Source organism: Falco punctatus (assembly GCF_963210335.1).
Source record: "Falco punctatus genome assembly, chromosome: 3".
NCBI classification, from domain to species: Eukaryota; Metazoa; Chordata; class Aves; order Falconiformes; family Falconidae; genus Falco; species Falco punctatus.
The window spans coordinates 61,105,866-61,129,688 of NC_137582.1; the positions used below are offsets into that span (position 1 = coordinate 61,105,866).

Below are 23,823 nucleotides of genomic sequence, written 5' to 3' on the forward strand. Positions count from 1 at the left end.
GTCTCATGGTGGTAGTCTAACTGAAGGCTGAAGAGGAAAAATGCTTCTTCAGCAAATACATGCAGGTCTGTGCACACTAGCACTGTAACTGCTTTCTTCTGCAAGGTTTACAACACGTTTTATAGCTGATGTAAAGCAATTTTTGTGACTTAGAAGAAGCTTGAAATGTATGAAAAATCCTCAAAAACACAAAAATGCAAAAATTAGGAAAAATCAATTTCTCTTGCAGCTGTAATGTAAAAAGCATTCATAATTTCTTAGTCTTAATATAAGTATGTCATATAATTGCCAGTCAGATGTAAGTGTAAGTTAACATACAAAGCTTTCAGTACATCTCATACAGTCCATAAACGGTTGTTATCGTAAGTATGCCCTGAACAGACTACTTATGTAAATGACAAAGGTTCTTTACACTTTCCTAACACGGTTGATTTTTAAGAGTTCCCCTTCCAACTTTGCTTTTCATTCTTTTGATTCTTCAGTTTCTTCCATCTTTTAAATTCTGTTGCATGTTCAGATTGTTTCTTTTCACCTTTCTGGCTCCCTGCTTTGATTTTGGACAATGGACAACCTGCTGTGGTCATGTAGTTTGAAGTTTCAACAAATACCATTGAACATTTCAGTGAGAGAAAGACAAGTGCTGACATTAAATTATGACAGAGTGAATGTTTGTTGAACTTAAAATATTAGTGAATTAATGATAAGGTCATCCAAACTACTGAAACTGTGTATAACTTTAGTCCTACAATGATTTGGGGGTATTTTGATAATACTTTAAATGTAAACTTCAGAAATGCTTGAAGAGCAGGAGGGTATGTGGAGACAGGAAGGATAAATATCCCAAGATTACTCATTTCAGTTTTTTTTCAGATAAATCCTGTTTGTGTGAGAAATGCACTTAGCTTCAGTATTATTATCTATATCAAAAAAAGCATCTTTGTGTGCTAGCAAGGGACCTTTTTTCCTGTGTGGTTAATACAATGATTCAATATTTTTCGTGTTAATGGCAATAACCTAATAATGCATAACATTTATTCTGGGGAAAAAGTCCTAAAAATGTTTTGGAGACGATAGAAAATTAAATGGAATGTTGTTTTTTTGTGTGGCCTGTCAGCTGCTGGAAAAACTTTTCAGCGACTAATTTCTGCTCTCCATTCCTCTGTGATAGACTGAGTGTTGGTTAGCTGCAGAGTGAGTTAGATCAGGGGACTTAGTAAGGATTAAAATTTTCTTTTTACTTTGATAGTTTTAACTCAGATCTGTTCCCTGACTCAAAATATCCCTTGCCACAGTACAAGTTCTTCCATGGACAGCAGGAGAGCAAAAATAGATCTTTTTTTAAACAGTAATGGTTTATATGAGACCGTGGCCAGTATAATTGATTTTTAAAAATTAATGTTTAACCACCTGTCAGTAATCACATGTTGATAAAGTCACAAAATATGCAGTTCCTTGAAAAAGAAAAAGGTTATAAGAAATACTTAAGAAAAAGCTATTCTATCTATTAAAATCTCTGTAGATAGAGAGTCTGTATGTGGTAGATCTTACTCTGCTTATTCATTTTACTTGGAAGATTGATTCCGTTGGGCAGGATGGGTTCAGTATGCAGCTAGGATTTTTTTGTTTAGAATAATTTTTCTTTTTATAATTCTTAGGAAAATGGAGAAGTGGTTGAATTGTAAACAAAGTTATCTTGTGAAAGGACAGTAATATCATGGGTATGAACTCGTCTGAAATTTTCAGGAAATATTTTTGAAGATCAAATTCCTGTTGTATTGGGCAGAGGGTCCTGTTGATGTAGATGAGGGCTGAAGTATTCCAGCTGTTAGTTGGTGACCTGCTCTGAACAATCTTTGGTCCAAATGGGGTGTTAACCTTCTTCCTCTGAGTTGCTGAGTTGAGGTTCTAGTGATCTGCAGCTCTCCGCCAGGTACTACCAGGTGGAAGAGCCAGCCTATTCTCCCCTGTCATCTTAAGGGATTTTTCTCCAAAATAATTTCTGCTCATGAATATGGACATGCAGCAACCATACAAAAGCTCTAACGATATTCCCAGCTGTTCCAGGTAGAGCAATGACATTGTAAGTTGTCTCTGTGCTTATGATCCTTCAGTTCTGCGCAGAGTGCTAATGGAGATGGATTCTACAGTAGCAGTGGATACTGCACATCTCTAGGAGTCTGTCAGAAACTGTAAGGAGGCCATTGTCATCCTAGAAGATAATCAAGTAGCTGCTGTTGCAGCCAAAACATTATTTTTACTGATCTGGTATGTAAGGAAACTCTGAATACAGTTTCCAGATCTACAGAATAAGAAGTTAGTAGAATTTTCAACCTGTGATAAATTAAAGGCTCTTCATACCAAGGTTTATCTTTCTGTGTTGCTACATCCTATTCTGCTGACTTAGCAAAGTACCATTTGCAAACAGTTTAAAAGTCTACCTTTCAATGGCAGTAATTATCTTAAATCAAAATAAAGCAAGGCAAAATTCATATTTCAACTTAATTTGCTCTCCTTGCATAGCACTGTGCGCTAATCTGAATGCAGAATTTGTTTGGGAGTGCTGTGCTGACATCAGCAAGTTGAACGTATATTAAAAGCAAACTGGTCTAAATGAAAGTTGGATAGTAAGCGTTGGTAGTGCCTGTAAGTTTGAAGTTTCTATTAATAACAACAATACATTTTGTGGGTGAGGAGAGGAAATAGAAGCAATCTACCCAAGCTCGTTCTGCATCCCTGTGTGTCTTACTGTTTTATTTAGAAATGGTATACAAGCTGATGGCAATCCCTCTGACAAATTGAAATTAGACAACTAATGCTAGCATTGCACATCGGCCCATATAGTCGTATTTGACCTACTAATTCTTCCATATGTTAAAGCAATCCATGTTTTCTTTCAGTGAATTAATTACAGATGCATGCAGATTTCCGCAGTGAGCCAAAATTAGGTATAGAGGTATAAATGACTTAAAAACTCATTAGAGACTTGATGTCAAAATGTATCTTTTAGGTTTGATAAGTGGCAACTCTACATAATACAACGCTTTGTGTTAACAGTAAATACTATATTATGCATTTATAGCTTCATTGTAGGAGTGCAGGAGAAGTGTTCCCAAGGATGCAGACTGATAGAAACAGTGGCCTCGCTGCACAACAAAGCTTTTAAGCCTGTAAGTTAGATTTTTCCAGAGTAACGCTGGAATTTTTTTTAATTCTTTTTGAAAGAAGTTTTCATAATTTTCAGTAAGATAAGGGCTACATTTGCAGCATCACATCTAAAATAACTGCAGTGAAGGCATGCTTGTGGGGAGGTCTAACAACGTCTGAGCATGGAACTGGCAGATAGTCCAGTTGTTGCGGTGGTGGAACTGGAGTATTTATTAAATCAGTACTAGTCTCATATAGGTGCAGGAAAACGTCATTGACATACATTAGTGATGGGGGAAAAGACTATTAGTACTAGAAGTCTTAAGGAAACAGTGGATAGAAATACCAGTTTACTAACTGTAGGTAATACTTCTTTCCACATTAAAATTACCTGATCTGTCAAGTGCTTTTGATAATTTGTGTTCTTTATGAATTTAGGTTGTATATGTTTCAATATATTGTATCACCGGTGAAAGGGATACAGTAATTTTATTACTAGAAGTATGGTAGAGAAAATGAGGCTACTGTGAGAGAGATGCAAATCCTATCTTGGTATGGGTGGGAGATTCTCAGTGAATCTGTAATTAGTATATATTTCTAAACTTTGTTGACTTAACGTCACTGAGACAAATTAACGTAGGCTGGGTTTGTATTTAACTTGCTCCTTCATGTCTTCTCACGAAGTCAAGAAATACCAGTTTCAGTAATTTGCTGTTGCTGGTGTCACGTTACCACAGATGTAGAAAGGCACTGAGGTTTGTGTTGCAACGTGGAGTATTGAGACATGCAAGGCAGGTGCTTTGCTGGTGGCACTGACCTCCAAGCTTGGGTCCCCTGTGCTGACCCAGGGGACATGCAAATGCTTTTCCATGGGTGGGGGGGACCCCTGCGCTCTTCGGCTGGGAGCTGTTACAGCTGCCCAGCAGGACAGATCGAGGGCAGGCTGGCCTGGGCTCTGGCTGGTGAGGGTCTGCCATTCTGTTTGGAAGTTACACCTGTGAAGCCCATCTTGAAACTCTGTGCCAGCCCCACCTCGTTCTCACAGAACACAGTGGTGGTGTGTGCTCCTCCGTCGTCCTGTGGCTGGCGCACCAGCAGGTCTTCCTGTATCGGAGTGAGATCTGAATCCTTAGTTTATGTGCTGCAGGTTTCCTTGCTCATTTAGATTATAAAAAGAGTGAACGATGGTGTAGCCAGTAAGCTGGGAGGATGAGACCCGGTTGCTGGTTGTCCTCCAGTTAATTTTTGCATTTTTATATTAAAATTCACTTGGACAGGAACAGTGCTATGGTCTTTCTCTGTCTTCTATGAACGGTGCATGTTTGGTAGTCCTAGGGAAGAGTCTGTGATAGGAAGGGTGACGTGGTCAAACCATTTTCGTTACTTTATGCCAGTTCCATGCTTTAATACATTTCTTGTATTTATTTGACTATTAAAAGCAGTCTTCTACAGAGCAGCCACAGAGGCTTCAAAATACAGACAGCTCCTTGAATGTGCTGAAATAATGCTGAGAAACTCTGCAGCTTAGTATAGTTTACGGTTGGAAGAACAAAAGACTGAATGTCCCCTTGTTCTTTTGCATAAGATCTTTCACCTGTAAAAATTACAGCCTCTAATCTCATCTGCGATACTCTCCTTTGTAATCTAAGGGAGTAATTTTCTACCACCCAAAACTATTCGCACCAGAAGATCACTTGGCTGTCGGCATGCTTTCTGACTTGGGCAGAGGCACTGCCTGTAGGTAGTGGAAGAGCCTCAAAGGATCAAGAGCTTGCTGCCCACTGCCTTGGGGGACCTGACTGGTGCAAATGGCATGTAAAATGTCATCTTTGTTGGCCAGCTTTCAGGTAAAATCACAATGAATTGACTTGTTGTTGGGTTTGGATGTGGGTTGTTTTTTTGTTGGTGTGGGTTTTTTTGTAACCCACCTTTAAAGATGTTCTTGTTCTTGCCTGAAGGATAGGCAGGGCTAGCTGCAGAGGCATAGTTAATAAAAGCACTTGGTGCATGTTTTAGTCAGCACTTGGTGTTTTGCTGCTGAAACGGTGCACTCCATCCATGGACTTGTTTGAAGCTTTCACATAAGCTTTTTAAGGCAAATACACGCCTTTGCTGACAGGTATTGTGCTAGTGGTACTGGAATTGTTTTATTCGTCTAGTGGAAAAGTAAGTGTGCTTGGCCTTTTTTCCCCCCTGTATTTTATTTGAGGCTGAAACTTTATTAACTTCATACTTACCTTAAAATTTGTAATATTCTGGAAAGGGATTGGGGAGTTAAGTGGCTGAAATTTAGTTTGTTCTTAATAGAAGTTTGTTGGACTTAACTTGTGTGCAGTAGATGATCCTTAACAGCGACTCTTATACTGTTGATTACAGGAACATAGAGAAGTTGCCAGACAGTTGTTTTTATTTTGCATTTCCTTGACTGTTAGATGGGAAACTAGCCCATAAGATGGACATTGCCATTATGAGTAAGTATATAAAGAATTAATTGTTTAGATCGTTCAGGAGCTGCGTGGCTTATCTTTGGTGTGGTTATACAACCTTGATTTAATCCTTGTCGACTTAATTGTGTAAATAAAATCTTCTGAAGAGTCAGGCAGGCACTGTTTTTTATTTGTGTTGCTTCTTCTCTCTGCTCCTTACATACTACTTCTTGTTCTCTCCTTGTTATAATATGCTGTCTAGAAACTAAACAGGCTTACAGCTGTCCTCTTGCCTTCTCCTCCTTTGCCTAATAGCGGAAGGTTATGCTGCATTTCAAGAGGACAGTTCTGGTGACGAAGCTGAAAGTCCTTCAAAGTTAAAGCGGTCCAAGGGAATACATGTCTTCAAGAAACCCAGCTTTTCCAAAAAAAAGGAAAAGGATTTTAAAATAAAAGAGAAACCCAAAGATGAAAAACACAAGGAAGACAAACATAAGGAGAAGAAGTCAAAAGACTTAACTGCAGCAGATGTTGTAAAACAGTGGAAAGAGAAGAAGAAAAAGAAGAAGCCAATTCAGGAGACAGAGATACCTCAAGTGGATGTTCCAAGTCATAGACCCGTGTTTGGCATTCCTTTGTCTGATGCAGTAGACAGGACCATGATGTACGATGGCATCCGCCTGCCAGCAGTTTTCCGTGAATGTATAGATTACGTAGAGAAGTATGGCATGAAATGTGAAGGCATCTACAGAGTTTCAGGTACTCTGGGCACACTGACATGCAGGTTCCTAAGGTCTTTACTTGCAATTTTCATATTGTTTAGCATTTTCATCACATAGAGACTCTGTTTATAGCTGCATTAATTTTAATTATCCAAAAGATAATCTGGTAGCTAAAGTTAAACCCGTAAGTCTGAAGTACCAGAAAAATTGCTAATATGGTGGTTCTGCTTAATGGCAGTAAAAATACACTTGTTTCGGCCATTTGTGATAGGATGGCAAGGATGAATAAAATGTGTTAGTATGTCCAGCTTGTGGTTTTTTACTTCTGCATTAGAAATACAGTGCTAGTTGATTGCAAAAGCAAAGATATGATTTTTATTACTTAAGCTTCCCCCTAAGTTGCTTATTCCAGTTAATTCCATTATGTGATTTTTTTTTTCTTAAAAATTTTTTTTCATCGAGCTAATGCACTAATAAGCAGAAAATACAGGTTTCACTGTTTAAGATTAGCAACAGCAGGCTAATTAACCATGGTAGTTGCATAACACCAGCTAACATAAATGAAACATCAGTTTTAGTCACATGAAACAAAACAGTCCCTTTATTTGTGGACCGCACCTGCAATATATAACTTGTGTAAGTACTTCTGTGGGTATGTTTAAGGGAGCAGGAACAAGTGAGAAAAGGAATTTGAGGGAAAGCATTTGAAGCAAGTTGCCTAGCTCTGTAAAACAGTAATCAAACGATTTTAAAAGCTTCATTAAGCTGCCTTCATGCTGTTGATCTGCATGGTATTTGGTAGGCATGCATAAATACTGCAGCAGCTGAAACAGTTTCTTCATCTTGCCTATTGGAACATTCTGGTTGTGTATTTTTTCAAGATACAGTGTGTTGGGAATTTTCACGGGAGGAGGTGTGTTTTCCCTCAATCACTTTTGGCGTTTGTACTTTCCTGGTGTTCTCTAGCGCAATAGCACCCTCTTGTGTGTGTGACATGGTTTAAACTGGGAGCTCAGAGAGACAATTGCAGTGGCTTAACAACCTACCAGCTGTTGTGGTGACCAACTAACTTATTTGGACATGAAACTGAGCATATTTTACCCAGCATTTACCATGGGCTGACTTCATATTTATTGTGTATGAGCCAAGCCATGGCACTGCATTAAGTTGGTGTAACTCACGTGGGTATTTGAGCTTGAAGAATGAAAATTTGAAGAATGAGTTTGGGAAGATTGGAATGTCACTGAGTTTATAAAACCATCTTACGGAACATCTTGGCTGGGTTAAGTAATTATGTGAACACACTTTTATTCATGCAGTGCCTCAAATCAAGAATCCTGTGTGGGATTCTTCCACTGAGGAGGGCCAGCTGGAAATCTGGAAACTAAGAAGTGTGGGGTTTGTTTTGACAGAGGAAAGCTGTTATAGGTGGAACGTGTTGCACAATATTTGAGTTGATGACATATTTGCTACTTGGTGTAGGGCTGTATAATTGAACAGCCAGAAAGACGCTGAATGCCAATACACAGTTGATCTTACGTTCCCCTACCCTTCCACCCTATTTTATGTTCCTTGAATAGGGAAGGGAATGCTGGCACCAGTTTGGACTCAGAGCTTCAGCAGTGCTGTTTTTGCTTCACAGTAGTAGTCAGTGCTTTTAGAAGCAGTGATCGCGTAATTTGAGTCATGATTTTAACTTTGTTACATGTGGGTAACTTTAAAAAGGTATTCTTCAATTAGTTTAAATTGTAAGGAGAGGTGAAGTAAATGCATCTCAAAAAAAAAAAGTTTATTACACATTTACAATTGAAGATTTCTCTTAATTCTTGATCTAAATATTTTAAGGAATAAAATCAAAAGTTGATGAGCTAAAAGCAGCCTATGATCGAGAAGAATCTCCCAACCTGGAAGAATATGAGCCCAATACAGTAGCCAGCTTGCTGAAACAGTACCTACGAGAACTGCCTGAAAATTTGCTTACCAAAGAGCTAATGCCCCGCTTTGAAGATGCTTGTGGGAAGAGCACAGAAGCTGAGAAAGTTCAGGAGTGCCAGAGGTTGCTGAAAGAGTTGCCCGAGTGTAACCACCTCCTAATTTCTTGGCTGATTGTGCATATGGACCATGTTATTGCAAAGGAACTGGAAACAAAAATGAACATCCAGAATATTTCTATAGTGCTCAGCCCTACTGTCCAGGTACGTGCACTACGCTGCAAGGGTCAGAGCAGAACTACAGCCCAAGAAAGACTTCTTTGTAGGAATTCTCTTGCAGGTGGGAATTGGGTATTGTCTGATACAGTTAAGCTAAATTTCAGCTTCTCTTTATACCTCAGAACCTAAAGTGCGGGGAAGGGAGGAAGAAAAGACTTTCTTAAATGTGAGCTTGCATGCTATGGGTCTGAAATTTGATTTATGATGAGAGTATTACAAAGACTGTTCTCAGGGTTTTAATGCAGTTGTGAACAGAAGTATTCATCCAATAATTCATGCAGATACACAGTTTCTGTGGGCTTTTGATTCAGTGATAATTTAGTGAAGACTATATTTATATTGTTGCTTAATTTTAATATCAAGCCATGTCCAATGTACAACCCTGTCATACAAATGGATCTTCCTGGTGCAGTAAGGACTTCAGTATAATGGCTTTGGTGTCTGCAGTCAAATGGCTGGGGAAAAACAACTGACTTGTTTTCCAGTAAGATGGTGTGGTTTCTGCATTAATTAAGTCCTTAATAAACATCTTAGAAATACTTAATTTAAATACAGCTCAGAATTAGCCCTGTGTGTAATGGAAACGTGGCATTATTTGTGTGTAGGTCTTCTAGAAGAAAACCCACACTTTAGAAAAGCTAGGCTTTATAATTAAGAGTCTAGGTGGAGGCCCAGTAGCAAAAGGGCTGGGTATCATTCTTGGCTGTTTTGCTGTGTCAGACACTTTCTAGCTATCAAAAAAAGTAACAATTAATATAAAACAATGCAAGCCCAATCATGTCTTGTTAAGTAGATTTTTAGCAGTTAAAAAGTAGGTAGTGACAGAACTCTGATCTTCCTTTCGGGACAAATTTTTGAAATTTAATGGAAGGTGTAGTATCAAAATAAATACTTGCTTCTGTCTCGTGTTAAAACAAGGAATACAGTAGCAGGTCCTTTCAAACTACTTTTTTCAACCATACTAAATTATTTGAGAGAGAAGTTATAGACTTTCAGGTAGGGGGAGGAGAGAGAAGGTAGCCAGCAACCAGCCACAGCACAGTATGGTTGATGTCCCATCTTACCTGTTGCTGTCACTACCTTTACGTGAGTAAAAAGGAAGATTTAATACATTTCTGTATCTACCAGTGATGGAAATTAAGACATGTGAAAATGCCTCAGATACACAGGTGAAAGAGACTGAAGTGATTCCTTGAGCCCAGCGCTGGGTCATTGAAAGCATCATTTTAAATCTAGCTTTTAACCTCTTAGGACAAACACTCAGAAAGGCATAGTAAAGGCTGTTCTGTTTGTGAAGAAAGATACTGTGCTTCACAGATATACGTGATATGAATAAATTTTCTTAACCAGTATCTTGTCTGTCCTTTCTTTGCAGATCAGCAACCGTGTCCTGTATGTGTTTTTTACACATGTTCAAGAGTTCTTTGGGAATGTGACCCTAAAGCAGGTGACAAAACCTCTTCGCTGGTCAAATATGGCAACAATGCCAGCACTTCCAGAAACACAAGAAAGCATCAAAGAAGAAATCAGGCGACAGGTTGGCAGTTACTTTAGTGTTTTTCTGTTTCTCGTTGTGCTGGCTTGTATATATTTGGTAGTGAATTCTCATAAACTTCTAACCTATTCTTTAATTCTATCACAATTATCCTGTCAGCGGAGACCACTGGAAAGAGATTGGTGATATTCTTACCTGTTTCATGGGTTTAAAGTTGTTACAGTATTGCAATGATTATAGCAGTGTCTGTCGTGCATTGTGTTGCTCTGTCCTTCAAGACTTTTATTGTGGGAGGGAGGCTAGGAGAACGTGTTAAGAACATGTAGATCATGTGCTGAATGTATGTTAACACGTGTTGTTAGACATCAAGCTTTGAAAACCAGGACTCTTAAGCCTGTTGCCACAAAGCCAAAAAGATATTTTGTCTGCCCTGCTATGATACCTTAAAGACACTAATTACTTTGGCAATATTTCTAGGAGTTTCTACTGAACTGTTTACACAGAGACTTGCAGGCAGGGATAAAAGACTTATCCAAAGAAGAGAGACTCTGGGAGGTGCAAAGAATTTTAACAGCTCTTAAGAGGAAACTAAGAGAAGCTAAGAGACAGGTGGGTAACTTTTCTGTTTATTGGCCAAACATCTAAATCACAGATCCCTAATTTGCAATGATGCAAAGGCACCCAGTTAGATTAAACCACATTTCAATCTTTGTACTGCGTTTTTTGGTCAGCAGGCTCTCCCTAGGGACAGCAAGATCTTCAGTGCTTCACAGCTGTTTACAAAAAAAAAAAAAAAAAAAGCCAAGCATATCATTAAAAAATTCATGTTTCACAGAGCACGTATTCATTATATGCTTAAAACAATGTCCTGGAGTACCAAGAGGAATTACTGGAAGACTCAAGGTTAACAAACTTCAGAAGCATTTTTTTTTTCCAAACTGTCTCATGTCCCAGAGAAGGGACAGACCTTGCTGAAACCTTTCAAGACAACTGAGATGGTGATTCTGAATTTGGAAAATAATACATTATATATATATAAAAAAAAAATTTCTACAGTAGATAGTGACCAGGGAAGCTGTCCTTTTGAAAGTTGTTCCCTTTCTCTGGCAGGAGTGTGAAACAAAGATTGCACAAGAAATTGCTAGCCTTTCAAAGGAGGATGTCTCCAAAGAAGAAATGAACGAGAATGAAGAAGTTATAAATATTCTACTTGCACAGGTAGATGGCAGGCACCTTCCTGTTTGTCTGCTGCTATTTCTTGTTCTGTATCTTTCAGAAATACTAAACGCTTCTCTGTTCCTTCTAATGCAGTGGGAATGGAAGGCTTAAAGGGGGTCTCTCTGTCCATTAAAATACAAGACTTTGTTCTAATGGTAAATAAATTAGGGAAGGAATGCTGCCTGCAGGAGGGAACCCCAAGCTGAGTAGACTTGTTGACGCAGAAAAGAGACCCTGTGCAAAAAAAGAAAAAGTAGCCTCTGTGGTGTTAATGTACTTAGAAAGCACTTCCAGATCTAACCAGTTCTAATACTGTTAACTACTTACTACTGTCCTGCTGATCAAAGGAAGTAAGGCACTGCTCTGGCTTTTTTTACCTTCCTTTGCTTCCCTCAGTAGCTTTGATCTTCTTTCCAGTGTACTTTCCTCCTTATATTCATCTTCAAAGAAGTATTTTAGAATTCAGTTTTTCTAGTTATTTTACTGGTTAGCCAGAGCTTTCCCCTCCTGTGATTTAAGGAAAAACAGGCAGCCAGGCCTGCAGAATTTGGTGTGTCATCGCCACAAGTATTCAGTACAGCGATAGTCTCGAGGATTCAGAACAGACGTTGTTGATTTTGAACATATATTTGCTTTGTGGTCTGGATGAATCGGATTTCAAAGCAGGCATGCTAACCACTTCTACTGAAAGTATGCCAGAGAAGAGCATAGTCTCGTATTTATGTTCCTGTAGAAAATAAAGTCTGGGCTTTAAGTGAACTAATTGATCGTTGCAGGAGAATGAGATTTTAACAGAACAAGAAGAACTGCTGGCCATGGAGCAGTTTCTGCGGAGACAGATTGCCTCAGAGAAGGAAGAAATAGATCGCCTTCGAGCAGAAATAGCTGAAATACAAAGGTAAAAGAGAAACTACTGGCACCACAGCCCCCAGCAGGAGAGCGTTCTCATTAAAAATACATAGAGGCTTTTCTGAAATCATACTCTAAACTACACTTAAAAGCTCACCCTATGAACATCACATCTGAAAGCTGCCTCTTACTGAAATCTCAGCAACTATAATATTTTGTTAGCGTAACAACGGAATTATGATCTAAAGGAAACTAGACCCTCTGCACTACAAAAAAAAAAAATCCCCCCTAGGAAATAACTGGTTTATTTAATTAAGCTTTGAAAGGAAATTCTGATACTGTTTTTACAACCATTGCAGATTATTCAGTGAATGTAAGTTCACTCTTTTAACGCTGCTACAGTTCTGGCAGACTTGAGGAAGCGTTTAAATTGGACTTTGTCATTGATCTTTCAGTCGCCAGCAGCACGGCCGAAGTGAAACTGAAGAATATTCTTCTGAGAGTGAAAGTGAGAGTGAAGATGAGGAGGAACTGCAGGTCATCCTGGAAGATTTGCAGAGGCAGAATGAAGAACTGGAGGTAAGATTTGAATCTTGTTATTAGCTGCTACTCTTCTCCCTAATGGTTACTCGATTTAGTCTGCAGACATGTTTGCACATGTGCAGACGGGTAGTTTTGCATCAGTTTTGCCGAGGGGTACAACCCACGTGCTCTGTTTTTAAATCACCGCTGTGTGCAAGTCCACATTGCTGTCCAGGTTAACAGCAAAGCTTCACTGTCCAATGCTAAATGCCCCCACCAGCTACAAGCAGCTCTTTGTCAGGAGGAGCCTGATGTTTGTTTTCCTTACTTAAAAGATAAAGAACAATCACCTGAACCAGGCGATTCACGAGGAGCGAGAGGCCATCATAGAACTGCGAGTGCAGCTTCGACTACTGCAGCGAGCTAAAGCCGAGCAGCAGGTGCAGGAAGAAGAGGAGCCAGAAAAACGCGGGGGTGTTTCTCAGCAGCAAAGAGACAGTGTCCTGGAGACAAAAGCAGCCAAAGAGCAGCCAAAAGCAAGCAAGGAGCAGCAAGTCAAGCCATCGCCAAGTAAAGACAGGAAAGAAACTCCAATTTGATCAGGCTGCTTGGATATGCATAATATCAACTGAACTGTGCAAATTACTGTAATTTGAGTCAAACTGCACAAATTATTGCTGGCTGTGTACATTCTGTAAAGAAACTTTTCTTTAAGCCCTGGAGACTTTTGTCTCTCATACTTGTGGCTTCTACTCCTCAGACTCAGGTGAGTTTGGAGAGGCCAGAAAAGTTTTCCAGTTAGTATCAGATTATTTCAAGACTGGTTTCCTTCAGGTGATTTAAAGTAATTCAGTAACGGTTTTATTTTAAACCAAAATCATCATATACATTCATTTGGAGCAGAATTGGAAGATCTCATTTTCAGTAAATAAACACCACCCCACCCACACTTACTAATTATTTGCCTTGTGAATCTCTTCATCTTCATTCACCATTATTTCTGCTTATTAACCTAGTCACTTCTTGCTTGTGCCTTTGATACCTTTCTGATGCAGATTATATACAAGGGAGCTTTAAATTTATTCTGGGTTGGCTGAAAAGTTGGGAGACTGTGGGGTATAGTGTTTACCTAACATGCCCTTAAGCTTCATTTTTGTTCTGAAATGTGCTGAATAACATCTCTCGAGTTTTTACATTTATGTCCCTGTACGATGGAAATGTTCATTGAGAGCCGTTCATATCTACTAGCAATGTAGGTAACCCATTTAGTCATAAACCACCGTCATCATACCTGTGTTTAAGACAGGCTGTGTTCACACTGTTGCCATATTGCCAAGAGCTTTTTTTTTAGTCCATGTAGAATGTTTCAGTCCCTCTGAGAAATCCACTGATGGATGCTTTAGGCAGTGACAGGGGTGGGTTATGTCACTTAAGAGACATCTACCTGACCAAGCAATATAGCATCTCTCTCTGCAGAAACAAGCCTGAAGAAGGATGCCAATGAGAGGCACTGTGGGTTCAGCAATAGCCTCTCTTTTTTTTGCTGTTTAAAAAGCCAACAGCCACCACGTGGGACTTACTTTTGGTTTCATCTGGTTTAGTGCTTGTACCCTTTAAAAGTCTCCAGCCACACTGGCATTTAAGGGCCATTTAATGTTTCAGATACACTCACAAGACTCATCCATCAATCCATATATAGACAGCAAACTCCACAGAGTGCATATAGGCTATCTTATTTTTTAATCTGGATATTTATTTTCAGCACCTGTTGGATGTGGTTGTATTCTTTATCTATTGCACTGTTGTGAATCATTGGCCATGATTTGATTTTGTACAAATAATGCTTTGATATGTTATAGAAAACAGCATAGTATTTTTTTAAAATTTGGAAAAAAAAGTTTATAAACACAGAAAATGTGGTCAGATGACAAATGTAAACTAAAGCATTCTCCCTTGCCTTCGTTACAAACATTTTATATTTGCTGGCAATATTTAAACTTTTTTTTGTTTAATTCACACTAATTCCTATTGAATTGTCATGGGTTTTTCTAATGTTCTTCAAATCTCTTAATATTGGTTAACTTTTATTTTGTTAGGATTGTATTTATCAAACAAATAAATTCAACAGCCATTTGAAAGTAGTTTCTGATTTATCTGCTCCATAATGCAAATGATAGTTAGTTATTCTTCTTGGGTAGCTGCCTGCAGCTGAGAAGTTTATACGAAAAATGCGTTCAGACTTCCTTAACCGCTTTCCTCTGACAGAATACTGTTAACTTCTGTAACTCAGCTAAAGATCAAGTTTAATTGGATCAAATTAAAGATTTTGAGACTTTGCTTCTCTATTACTACTAGAGATTTCAGTTGCAAAGGTAAAAACCATCCTATTTGTTCACATCATTACTTCCAACACATGAACACCGTTCTTTACAAGGCACTTGAACTGTGTTGCCACTGAAGTCTTAAATGGAGGTGGAATTGCTACTCCTGCAGTAATACAGCAACTGTAACCACAACCAGAACTTTAGTTTCAAAACACCAGAAAGATGCTTCTTTGAAACTTTCTTTCATGTTCTTTTAAATGCTATGTCCAACGATAAACAGTTATTGATAAAATAACTCCCGTCAAGCTGTAGTTAAAATTTTAGGTGTGAGTCAGTGCTGGCCAAATCAAACACCCACTGACAGCACTGAAACCAGACAGCCTAGGGGAAGTCCCGGGGCAGGTGGCCACAGCCTCCCAGCCCTGCGGCACACACCATCCCCTTGCAGAAGCGCTGTGGGCAAGGTGCTCACCCAGGGGCAGTGGGGCTGGGGCAAGGTGGCTGCTCTTCCTGCCCCAATAAACTCCATGATGCAGCTTTCAAAGACTTTGTGCAGCAGTTGCGAATACTTAGCCAAAAACCCCAAAGCTAATTTCAAATAAAGTGGAAAGTAATTAGAATACAATAATCTTGACTGCGTTATTCAGATCACTTTATAAAACTGCCTTACCAGCCCCAAGTGCCTTACCGTGAAATCTGCAGCTGCGGTACTCAAGCGATCACCTCCCGTGGCACCGGCACAGCAAGCCACCTTTGTGAGGTCTTGAATTTATCTATATTTATCTTCAATTTATCTAAATCAAAGCATCGTTGAAATTGACTTAAAGTCAACAGCGTGCACCTTGTATGTGCTGAGTGCAGAAACACCACCTCTGTCAGATGCCAGACTGACTTACCTTTACCAAAATGAAGAAACAACAGGCCTTCAACATTTATTCTAGTGTTCTTGACAACTTTTGTGACAGTTTGATGTGGCCCATCCACTTTCCTCTTGAAAATCTTAGGTGTTTCCACCACGGAGCATTACTTCAGGACAGGGGACAACTACATACCTTATTTGTCCTTATAGTCCTTTCCAACACAACCCTGGAACAGATGTCAGACCAGTCACAAACCCAAAGGAGCAAGAAGCACCGTATAAACAAGCCAGCGGGACTACAATGCCAACATGAATCAGGACACAAACCTGGTTTTGGCCAGCAGCAGGTGACTTCCAGCTGGAAATGTGACCGCTTTTGGACTCATCGCTTACTGAAATACTGCAACTGTACAAACCAACTTCAGGCCTCTTGAGTACAAAGAGGGATTTTTTCCTCCCAATAATGTCCTTCCATTCTGAAAAATAGCAGCCTGAAGTGAACTGTTACTGTCCAAGTGGTCAAAAAGGAGTGGTGGTGTTTATTGGTAAGAAAAAAAGAGAAAAAAAATTAAAACGGTGGGCAGTATCCCTCTCAGACCATACCCCTACCACAAGTCTAAAGCCATCAGCTTGTGTCCCAACACCTTGCTGCATTCCAGTGGCCTTCCATGTTTCCTGGGCTCTGCGTTGTCCACACCAGGTTTTCAACTCAGCTTCATTCTGATGGAGGCAGAAGCCACCTTCTGAAAGGTTTTCTCTCCTCCTCTCAGGGAACCATAAGGTGTTCCAGAAATTCATCATCCATGATGAAGATAAAAGAACTGCTGTACAGGAAGCTTCCACCTCCAGGTGCTAATTCAAATACTAGCACTGAGAGATTCATTTTTACCTCTCCGTCCTGTCAGATAGACTTCAAAAATTAGATTTAGCTCTATGTACGAAGCCAAGAATTTTACACCTGATCATGTAAGACTATTCTGTTTCAATTAAAGAAAAAAAAATATCATTAAAGCACCAACCTGAACCTCTGCCAAAAAAGGTTTCACCAAGCTTAAACTGCCAAGGTTTTCTGTTTTCAGCATGCACCTCTGACCCACAGTGTTTCATCTGCAGAGGGGAAAATGCCTCGTTCAGACCAAACAGGGCTTCTACCCAGCAGCGCAAGTTCTCTGCAGTGTTCTTTACAACGGACTCCAGCAGCGCTGCACTCTACCAGGCAATGGCTGTCAGCCTTTCCTGGTGCTGGGAGACCCGGCACAGCCTTGGCCCAAGCTCCCCGCTGCTCCTCCATCCGGTCACAGACTGTGGGTACCCAAAGTAACACCTGTCACAACAGACCCCTGGGAGACTCCGTGCCCCTGACTCGGCCCTGGCACTTTCCCTGCTGACCCTCTTGGATGCAACAGACCGCTACCGTGTTTTGTCTGGAGTTTCTTGCATTGCTATCTTAAAAGACTTGAACGAGGTGGCCTGCCAAAGGGTTATGTTGCAAAGCATATGATTTTAACCGGACAACCCCACTCCCACGCACTGGAAAAATTCCCTGTCTGAACAGCAAAACACAAGAGCTCTCAATACAGCGAAGTTACTGCTGAGGGCAGCGGGAGCAGCCTGCACTGCTGGCAGGCCCCATGCCCTGCCCTGCCTGTACCCTGCGATTATATGAGAGTCAGAAAAGTGGCCGAGAGCCCTTCTACTGTGAGGCTAAAGGTCGCTGCACCCTAAAACCTCTAATGCTGCTCCTCAAATCGTTCTGACTTGTCACCCAACTCCTCCCTACATGCAGCTCCCCGGCCTGCCCCATCAGGTCAGGGCTGCTCCATCCTCCAAAACAGGAACGCACCACGGCCGCTGGAGAGACCAGCTCACTGCGAACTGGGGCTCATCAGCATGGGCCTTCCCCTTCCCAAATCCTTCTTTTTTGCTGGACTCCCCAGTCTGGGAGAGGAACCACCATGCTGCCCCCCTCACCCACAGCCTGAAGCTCCCCTTCGGAGGGGGAAGGGAGCTGGCAGCACAGCCTTGCTTAGCTCCAGCTCAGAAGACGACTGGGGAAGTCAGCAGCCCCTAAACATTTTGATTTGACGGGTGGGAACACTGCATCCAAGATTTCTGCACCAAGGAACGCCATTTGCCAACAAGCAACAGGTCTGCCTGGGAGTCCCACGTTCCTGTTGCTGCACCCCCCTCACACAGACCCTCACCCCGGTCCTGCGAGCCAGTGCCTGTTCTATCGCGGTGTGGGACCTGGAGGGAGGTAGGGGAGGACACCTCTGCTGACTGTACTGCTCGTAGGAAAAAACACCGTCAGGCACAAAAATCCAGAAGGTGAATAAAAAAAAAAAGCAAAGCGAAACAAAACACAAAAGCCCTCAGTCAAGAGACCAGAAGAAACAACTGTGAAATAAATGACCAATACGATGCCCAGGCCCCATCTCAGCCTTGTTGTCCCCTTACTCAAACCAAGTTTATCGGGATTCTTACCTACCCAAGAAACCCGGATTGACTAAAACCAACTGAAATTTCTTTTGATGTTCAAACAGCGCACCTCTCCTCCTCTCAGTAGCCTTGTTAAAACACATGCAGAAAAGTGTGCTCAGTACCTTCACTTCTCACAGCCACGATTCAAAACCTGCAGTTAATGCTTTTAAAACATTTCCCATACAACTTTACTACACCTCTGCAGAAATGGGTGTTCCAAGCAGACCATGATTAGAGGGCTTTGAGATGTTTAAATATCTCTGTACTTGTCTCTGCTAAATCACAAGTGTATTTTAATCGGCTAGGTGTAGTCCAACCTCAACAGCAATCGAACCCCAAAACAATCCCACTGCCTTGGGCTCTTTACTTCCTTTTCTGATCCAAGTAAAAAATAAAGTAAAAGTTAAGTAAAACTAAAAGGCAGAGTCTGAAAGCACTTAGGGATCAGGGGGAGAAGAAGATCGTGCACATTTTAAATGGCCTTTCCCGTCATAATGTTACATTTTTAAGGCAGTCCAACAGTATGTCCTAACTCTGCATATAAAGAAAAGATTAATTACTTTAAATGTACCTTCCATGTTGTCTGAACGCCAGCACAGCTAGGAAGACGAGCCTTTCCCAGCAGTATCAGGGAGGGGAGAACTGACATGACAGAACAGATGAAACAGAACCAGCTTTTGCCCATCTGCCTGTCTCAGCCTCCTCTTGCCATCCTACCAAGACAGAGCGGTCCCCAGGCTGAAATGAGGTCAGAAAACAAGCACTGCACACCAGCTTCCACACAAAGGACAAGGGAACAAAAGGAGACCCTGCCAATGGGAAGGAACCCAATCAAAGCGTCAGAGCGTGCCGAGCAGAGACTTTGCCATTCTCCCCTCTCTGCCCAACCACCACCAACTCAAATCAACCATCTCTGAACCCTTGCATCTGACAGTGCAGAGAAAAGGGGGCAAGCACTAAAAAGTGCGTAACAAGCAGCTGAGGGGTTATGATCCACTGGCTGAACATGAAAACAATCACTGCCAGACCTACACCTGCCAAGCCCATGTAAACATTTATTTCAGCTGGTCCAAAATTAACCTGCTATTTTGTAGTCCTAATGAACCTCAGATCTTGTCCACAGGGCCAGGAATTTGTGCAACAGCTATCTGGGACACTCAAAAGAGTAAAAACTGATTTCCAAGCATCAGTCATGTCTCGTTTAAAAACAAACTACCCTCAAGGGGGTGTCAGTCATTTGCCAGTTTTTATTGGCATGACATCCGCAGGAAAGCGTGGTGAGGAAACTGCCCTACAAAATCCTGACGTTCTCTGGGCAGGAACAACCAAAGACAGAAAACCTGCTGTGAAAAACAGCAAGAGGGAGAAAGCCAGACAGGACTGATCTGGTATTCTCCCAAGAAGGTGGGGGTAAAGCTGTGATACTGCTTTTGGGAAACCATGGACCAACAGATGACAATTTGGTAGCCACCACACTTTCTGCTCAAGAAATCCTGACCAAAACAGAAATCAATTGAGATATAAATCTTTCTTTGGGGAAGACACACGAGAGAATTCACCAGGATCTTTGGCAGTGTTCCCAGGCACTGTCCCACAGAAAAAACATCTTTCTTCACTGCTCAGAACAGAGATACACATTTTGCCAAACTCCATATCCTTAGGGACAAGTTGAAGCTTGAATTACCAACACCACTAACACTGCTGGCATGAGAAAATTCCCTATCAAAGTTCAGCAATAGAGACGACAGCCCTCAGATCAAGTGCTCTTGGGCAATGCTGAGAATAAAGCAAACCTTTCCTTACCTTTCACTTCTTGGGAATCACCAAATGAAGCAGAAAAAGAGGCAGACAGATCCATGACATGCTGGGTGAAGGAAAAAGGAGAAAGACAGCTATTTCTTCTCTTCCCTCAATATGATCATTATTTGTTCCACGTCAGGGGAATTCAAGCACTCTGCAACTGAAACCACTCAGTTTTCCTTAGGAAAAGCCTCAAACTTTACCTCAAATTCACAAGTCCACACCAGTACCGAAGAAACACAGAACAGAGAAATAAAGCATCAGCAAGATCGGTCTCATTTTTTCAACTTAAAGGTGTCTTACCCTTAAATAACTAGAAAATACCTAAATGGATCAGATATAATGCTTCATTTTACTGGACTAGTGGAACAAGTAGATAGTACAGTAATGGAATTAGGTTGGATATGTTCATTCTGGACTTCAAACGCTAAGTTTTTTTTTTATTTATTTATTTTTTAAGTCTCACTACTCCTCCAGTGAGTACTGCATTCCATTCACAGTTAGATGACCTGAAGCATGCTCTGGTCTCAACAAAAAGCTGATGCCATTCACCTTAGAAATCACACACGTGACCCAACTACAATTCAACCGTCACTGAGGCAAAAAACAAAGGGATTTATGTACCCCCAAAAAAATGCGGAAATTCACTGGACTTCAACATGCATTTCTCAAATGGAAATCATCTGGCCTGGGAAAGGACTAGTTACTTTTAGTTGTTCTCCATGTCAGCAGGGAGAGCTCAGATATCCTCCTGCCTGAAGAGCTCACTGCTTTCTGACAGTCTGCTGGCACCCTGCCTAGTTCTCTAGGGATTTGCACATGATTTCTGAACAATTCTTAGAGAACATGAGGAGGAGAACACCTGATGAGAGTATTACCTATACTACAGTAACTTCTGACCTGGGCATATAGTTGCCTTTTCAAATTTTAAGCCAATTTTGAAAAGAAAAAGGGACAAGCAAAGGAAAAATCTAAAAGGAAAGAAAAAAAACCTCTACACCAGAACAAAACAAAAAACAACCAAACCCAAAACAAAACAAACCCCAACCCTAAAATAAATAAAAAAATATTTTAAAAATCAAACAAAAAACCCCAAACCCACCAAGCTTCAAGGCAGACAGAGATGGTTCTGTATCATGCGTCCATGGCCATGCTCGGGAATCAAGAAGCAAGCCTTTGGGGAGTAAAGAGCAGCTTTCTGTTTACCAGAGAAGAAACTGCAGAGGAATCTGTTTTCCCAAGAAAAGAGGGCCACACAAAAAAAAGACATGCCTGCCTGAGGCTGAACTCCAGAGTATTGGGCACCTGACTGATAAATGAAAAAGTTCTGCTAAAATACATCAAAGATAAGCTGACATAAACCATTTCTACTTCCTCAAGAAAATAAGCTTCGTACACTTCAGGTTTGCCAGGCTGGAGGAAAGCTGATTTAAGCAAGTTGCCCCTGGAAGACAGAGAGGAAGATATTGTATCAGTATTTTTAAATAAGAGAAAACAAAAGCAGTCAAGGGACTGAAGGTAGGTTAAGGGCAGCTCACAGTTTCCTGTAAATCTGGACTGAGGTGGATACTCACACTCACTTTAGCAAAGATGCCGTTTCACACTGGAGCGACAGGTTCCCAAGCACAACAGGGATGCTTGAGAGACAATCTAGCAAAACCTCAATTACACAGCCACAGCATACCTGTGCTGTAGTACACTCCATCTCAAAATGCAAAATTCTTCACAATCATTAAGCAAACCACTTCCCCCTGCAACAGCCATCAGAGCGTAAAGAACTAGAAAAAAAGACAACCACTTAAATTTCAAACTTATTCTTTTAATGTCTTAAAAAGGTCACAAGATTGCTTTGAATCTTATTAATAAATTTTATTTGGACAAGTAGAGAACAACTTGTATCACAACAGCTTTAAACAACATGAGTAAGGACTGCAGCTCTCCAAGGAGGCTCACAGATATGTACAGTATATGAAGAAAAAAGTTGCACCTCAGAGCCAATCATGATCAAGTTAAAAATACCTGACTTAAAGCACATGTGCTAATAAATTTTCTTTAGGTCATGACCAGCATGAAAATAATTAGGACACAGGTACTCAGCAAAGTTGTCTGCTAATGGGTACAGCAATATGCTGCATTTAAGGATTAAAATCAAATTCTAGTTTAGTGTTAGCACTGAGCCCTTAAGAGAAATCCAAATTTCTACTTTTCCCATTTACAAACATCAAAGCTATTCCCACTTAAGGGTGTGCCCAGCTGCACACAAATCAACTCCGTGAATGATAAAAACTTTTAGCGCTAATACTGGAGGTCTTGCATCCTGGTATAAATTTGCCTTTCTGGCCATTTCATCTATCAGTTGCTACAGAAAATACTTGCTAAGTTAACTCCTCAGGAGAAACAATGCAGGTCTCTGGAAATCGCATCCTTTCTACAATTAAAATGATCTGCCAATTCAAGTTTCATTTGTTCAGGAAGACAGAAGATTTAAGGCTTCGGTGGCAAAAATAATCCTCTGAGCAGTGTTTTTCTAAAGTCAAGCTGACACAGGTATGTTTACTTCTCTTGACTTAAAATTTCCTGTTACCAGGTTTAGATAACATCTACCTGTTAAGTCTGGCAAGAAATCTCTCCTTCCAAAGAGGTTGTCCTAGATCAACCATTTTAGAAGCATTTGAGGACAGTGTGTTTAATTCAATTTTTTTTTTAATTATAGCAACATTCAGAACTTTTTAATACGTTGACGAAGCAGTGCTCATAGCATCATCTGCAATTTTGGTACTGGCAGGGTGTATGCTTGCAAAATATTTGACATCACTGTCATCATCCATTTGGAGCGCCATAATTGTTTGTTCCACAGCTTCTTGATGAGAGTTGGCAGAATTCAGAAAATACTCTGTAAGAGAAAATGCACAAGACTTACAGGAAGAGAAGACAGCAGATACTTCAACACAAACCTCAGCATACTATCATGAGGTTCAAAACCTCAGAAGACCGTGTACACGTATAGTCAAACCGGAATATCTGAGCAGACACACAATATGCTTCTGAATATACCTATAAATTCACTTTTAAAAAAATTAAATCATTCCATGTCAGAATAAATGAAAATAATTCAAAGCACAGTGGCTCTAACAGTGCTGTGTTAGAGTACAGGATTTCTACGGTCCTTCAGTATAGAAGTAAGCATGACAGACTCCATAAGCAGAGGAAAAACAACCTGCAAGAGACTTGGAAGGAGTGTGCTTCTATTTGTGACAGAAGGAAGCTATCACAAACCCATGGCCATGCCACTCCATTTCAGTTCCAATTCCATTGTCAAATAATTATCAAACAATAAAACGGGTAACGTGAAATAAGAGTGGAAGAAGTTACAACATCTGACAGTTTTCATGAACTAGGCAAACTGCATAAAAGCGACGTAACTACAAAAAGCTCAGAAAGGGCAGTTTAGATCTGAGGTTTAAAAACTTCCGAACTTGTTTTTTAAATCTGCCTTTCATAACCTATCCACCATCCCTAATCATATACGTAACATCTTTGAGGCAGGGACTATCTGTATTATAAGCTGACATAGTGGCAATGCGCAATGGGGATGTACCGTCCAGGTAGAGGAACACAAAAATAGCAAGGACAACAAAAATATCAATACTACACAGTAACAGTGACAGCCTTGGCACAGTTTACAAGAGGGTAAGTTACTCCACATCAGCTGATCCATCTTAACTGCCTACATATGTTTACTCAGAGTCTCCAGTGTGCACAGGACAGCTAGC

General features: G+C 40.5%; 2 protein-coding genes across 14 annotated transcripts in view; one reads left to right on the forward strand and one right to left on the reverse strand.

The window, feature by feature from the left end:
* RALBP1 (ralA binding protein 1) overlaps positions 1-14,727 on the forward strand; it is a 34,621-nt gene extending 19,894 nt beyond the window's left edge. For 2 of the 3 annotated variants that reach the window (XM_080378987.1, XM_080378988.1), the window contains exons 3-10: positions 5,886-6,329; positions 8,138-8,487; positions 9,878-10,039; positions 10,475-10,606; positions 11,108-11,215; positions 11,992-12,113; positions 12,520-12,643; positions 12,922-14,727. In XM_080378987.1, the coding sequence (XP_080235113.1) occupies positions 5,886-6,329; positions 8,138-8,487; positions 9,878-10,039; positions 10,475-10,606; positions 11,108-11,215; positions 11,992-12,113; positions 12,520-12,643; positions 12,922-13,185 (1,706 nt within the window). In that variant the 3' untranslated portion in view covers positions 13,186-14,727. Of the gene's footprint in view, positions 1-5,520; positions 5,616-5,885; positions 6,330-8,137; positions 8,488-9,877; positions 10,040-10,474; positions 10,607-11,107; positions 11,216-11,991; positions 12,114-12,519; positions 12,644-12,921 lie in introns of all 3 variants that reach the window. The other variant, XM_080378989.1, reaches the window with a different exon arrangement.
* A 7,121-nt stretch (positions 14,728-21,848) lies between these two features.
* Positions 21,849-23,823, reverse strand: part of PPP4R1 (protein phosphatase 4 regulatory subunit 1) — a 71,244-nt gene continuing 69,269 nt past the window's right edge. For all 11 annotated transcript variants that reach the window (XM_080378978.1, XM_080378980.1, XM_080378977.1 and 8 more), the window contains one exon: positions 21,849-22,943. In XM_080378978.1, coding sequence (XP_080235104.1) covers positions 22,780-22,943 — 164 coding nt within the window. In that variant the 3' untranslated portion in view covers positions 21,849-22,779. The remainder of the gene's footprint in view (positions 22,944-23,823) is intronic.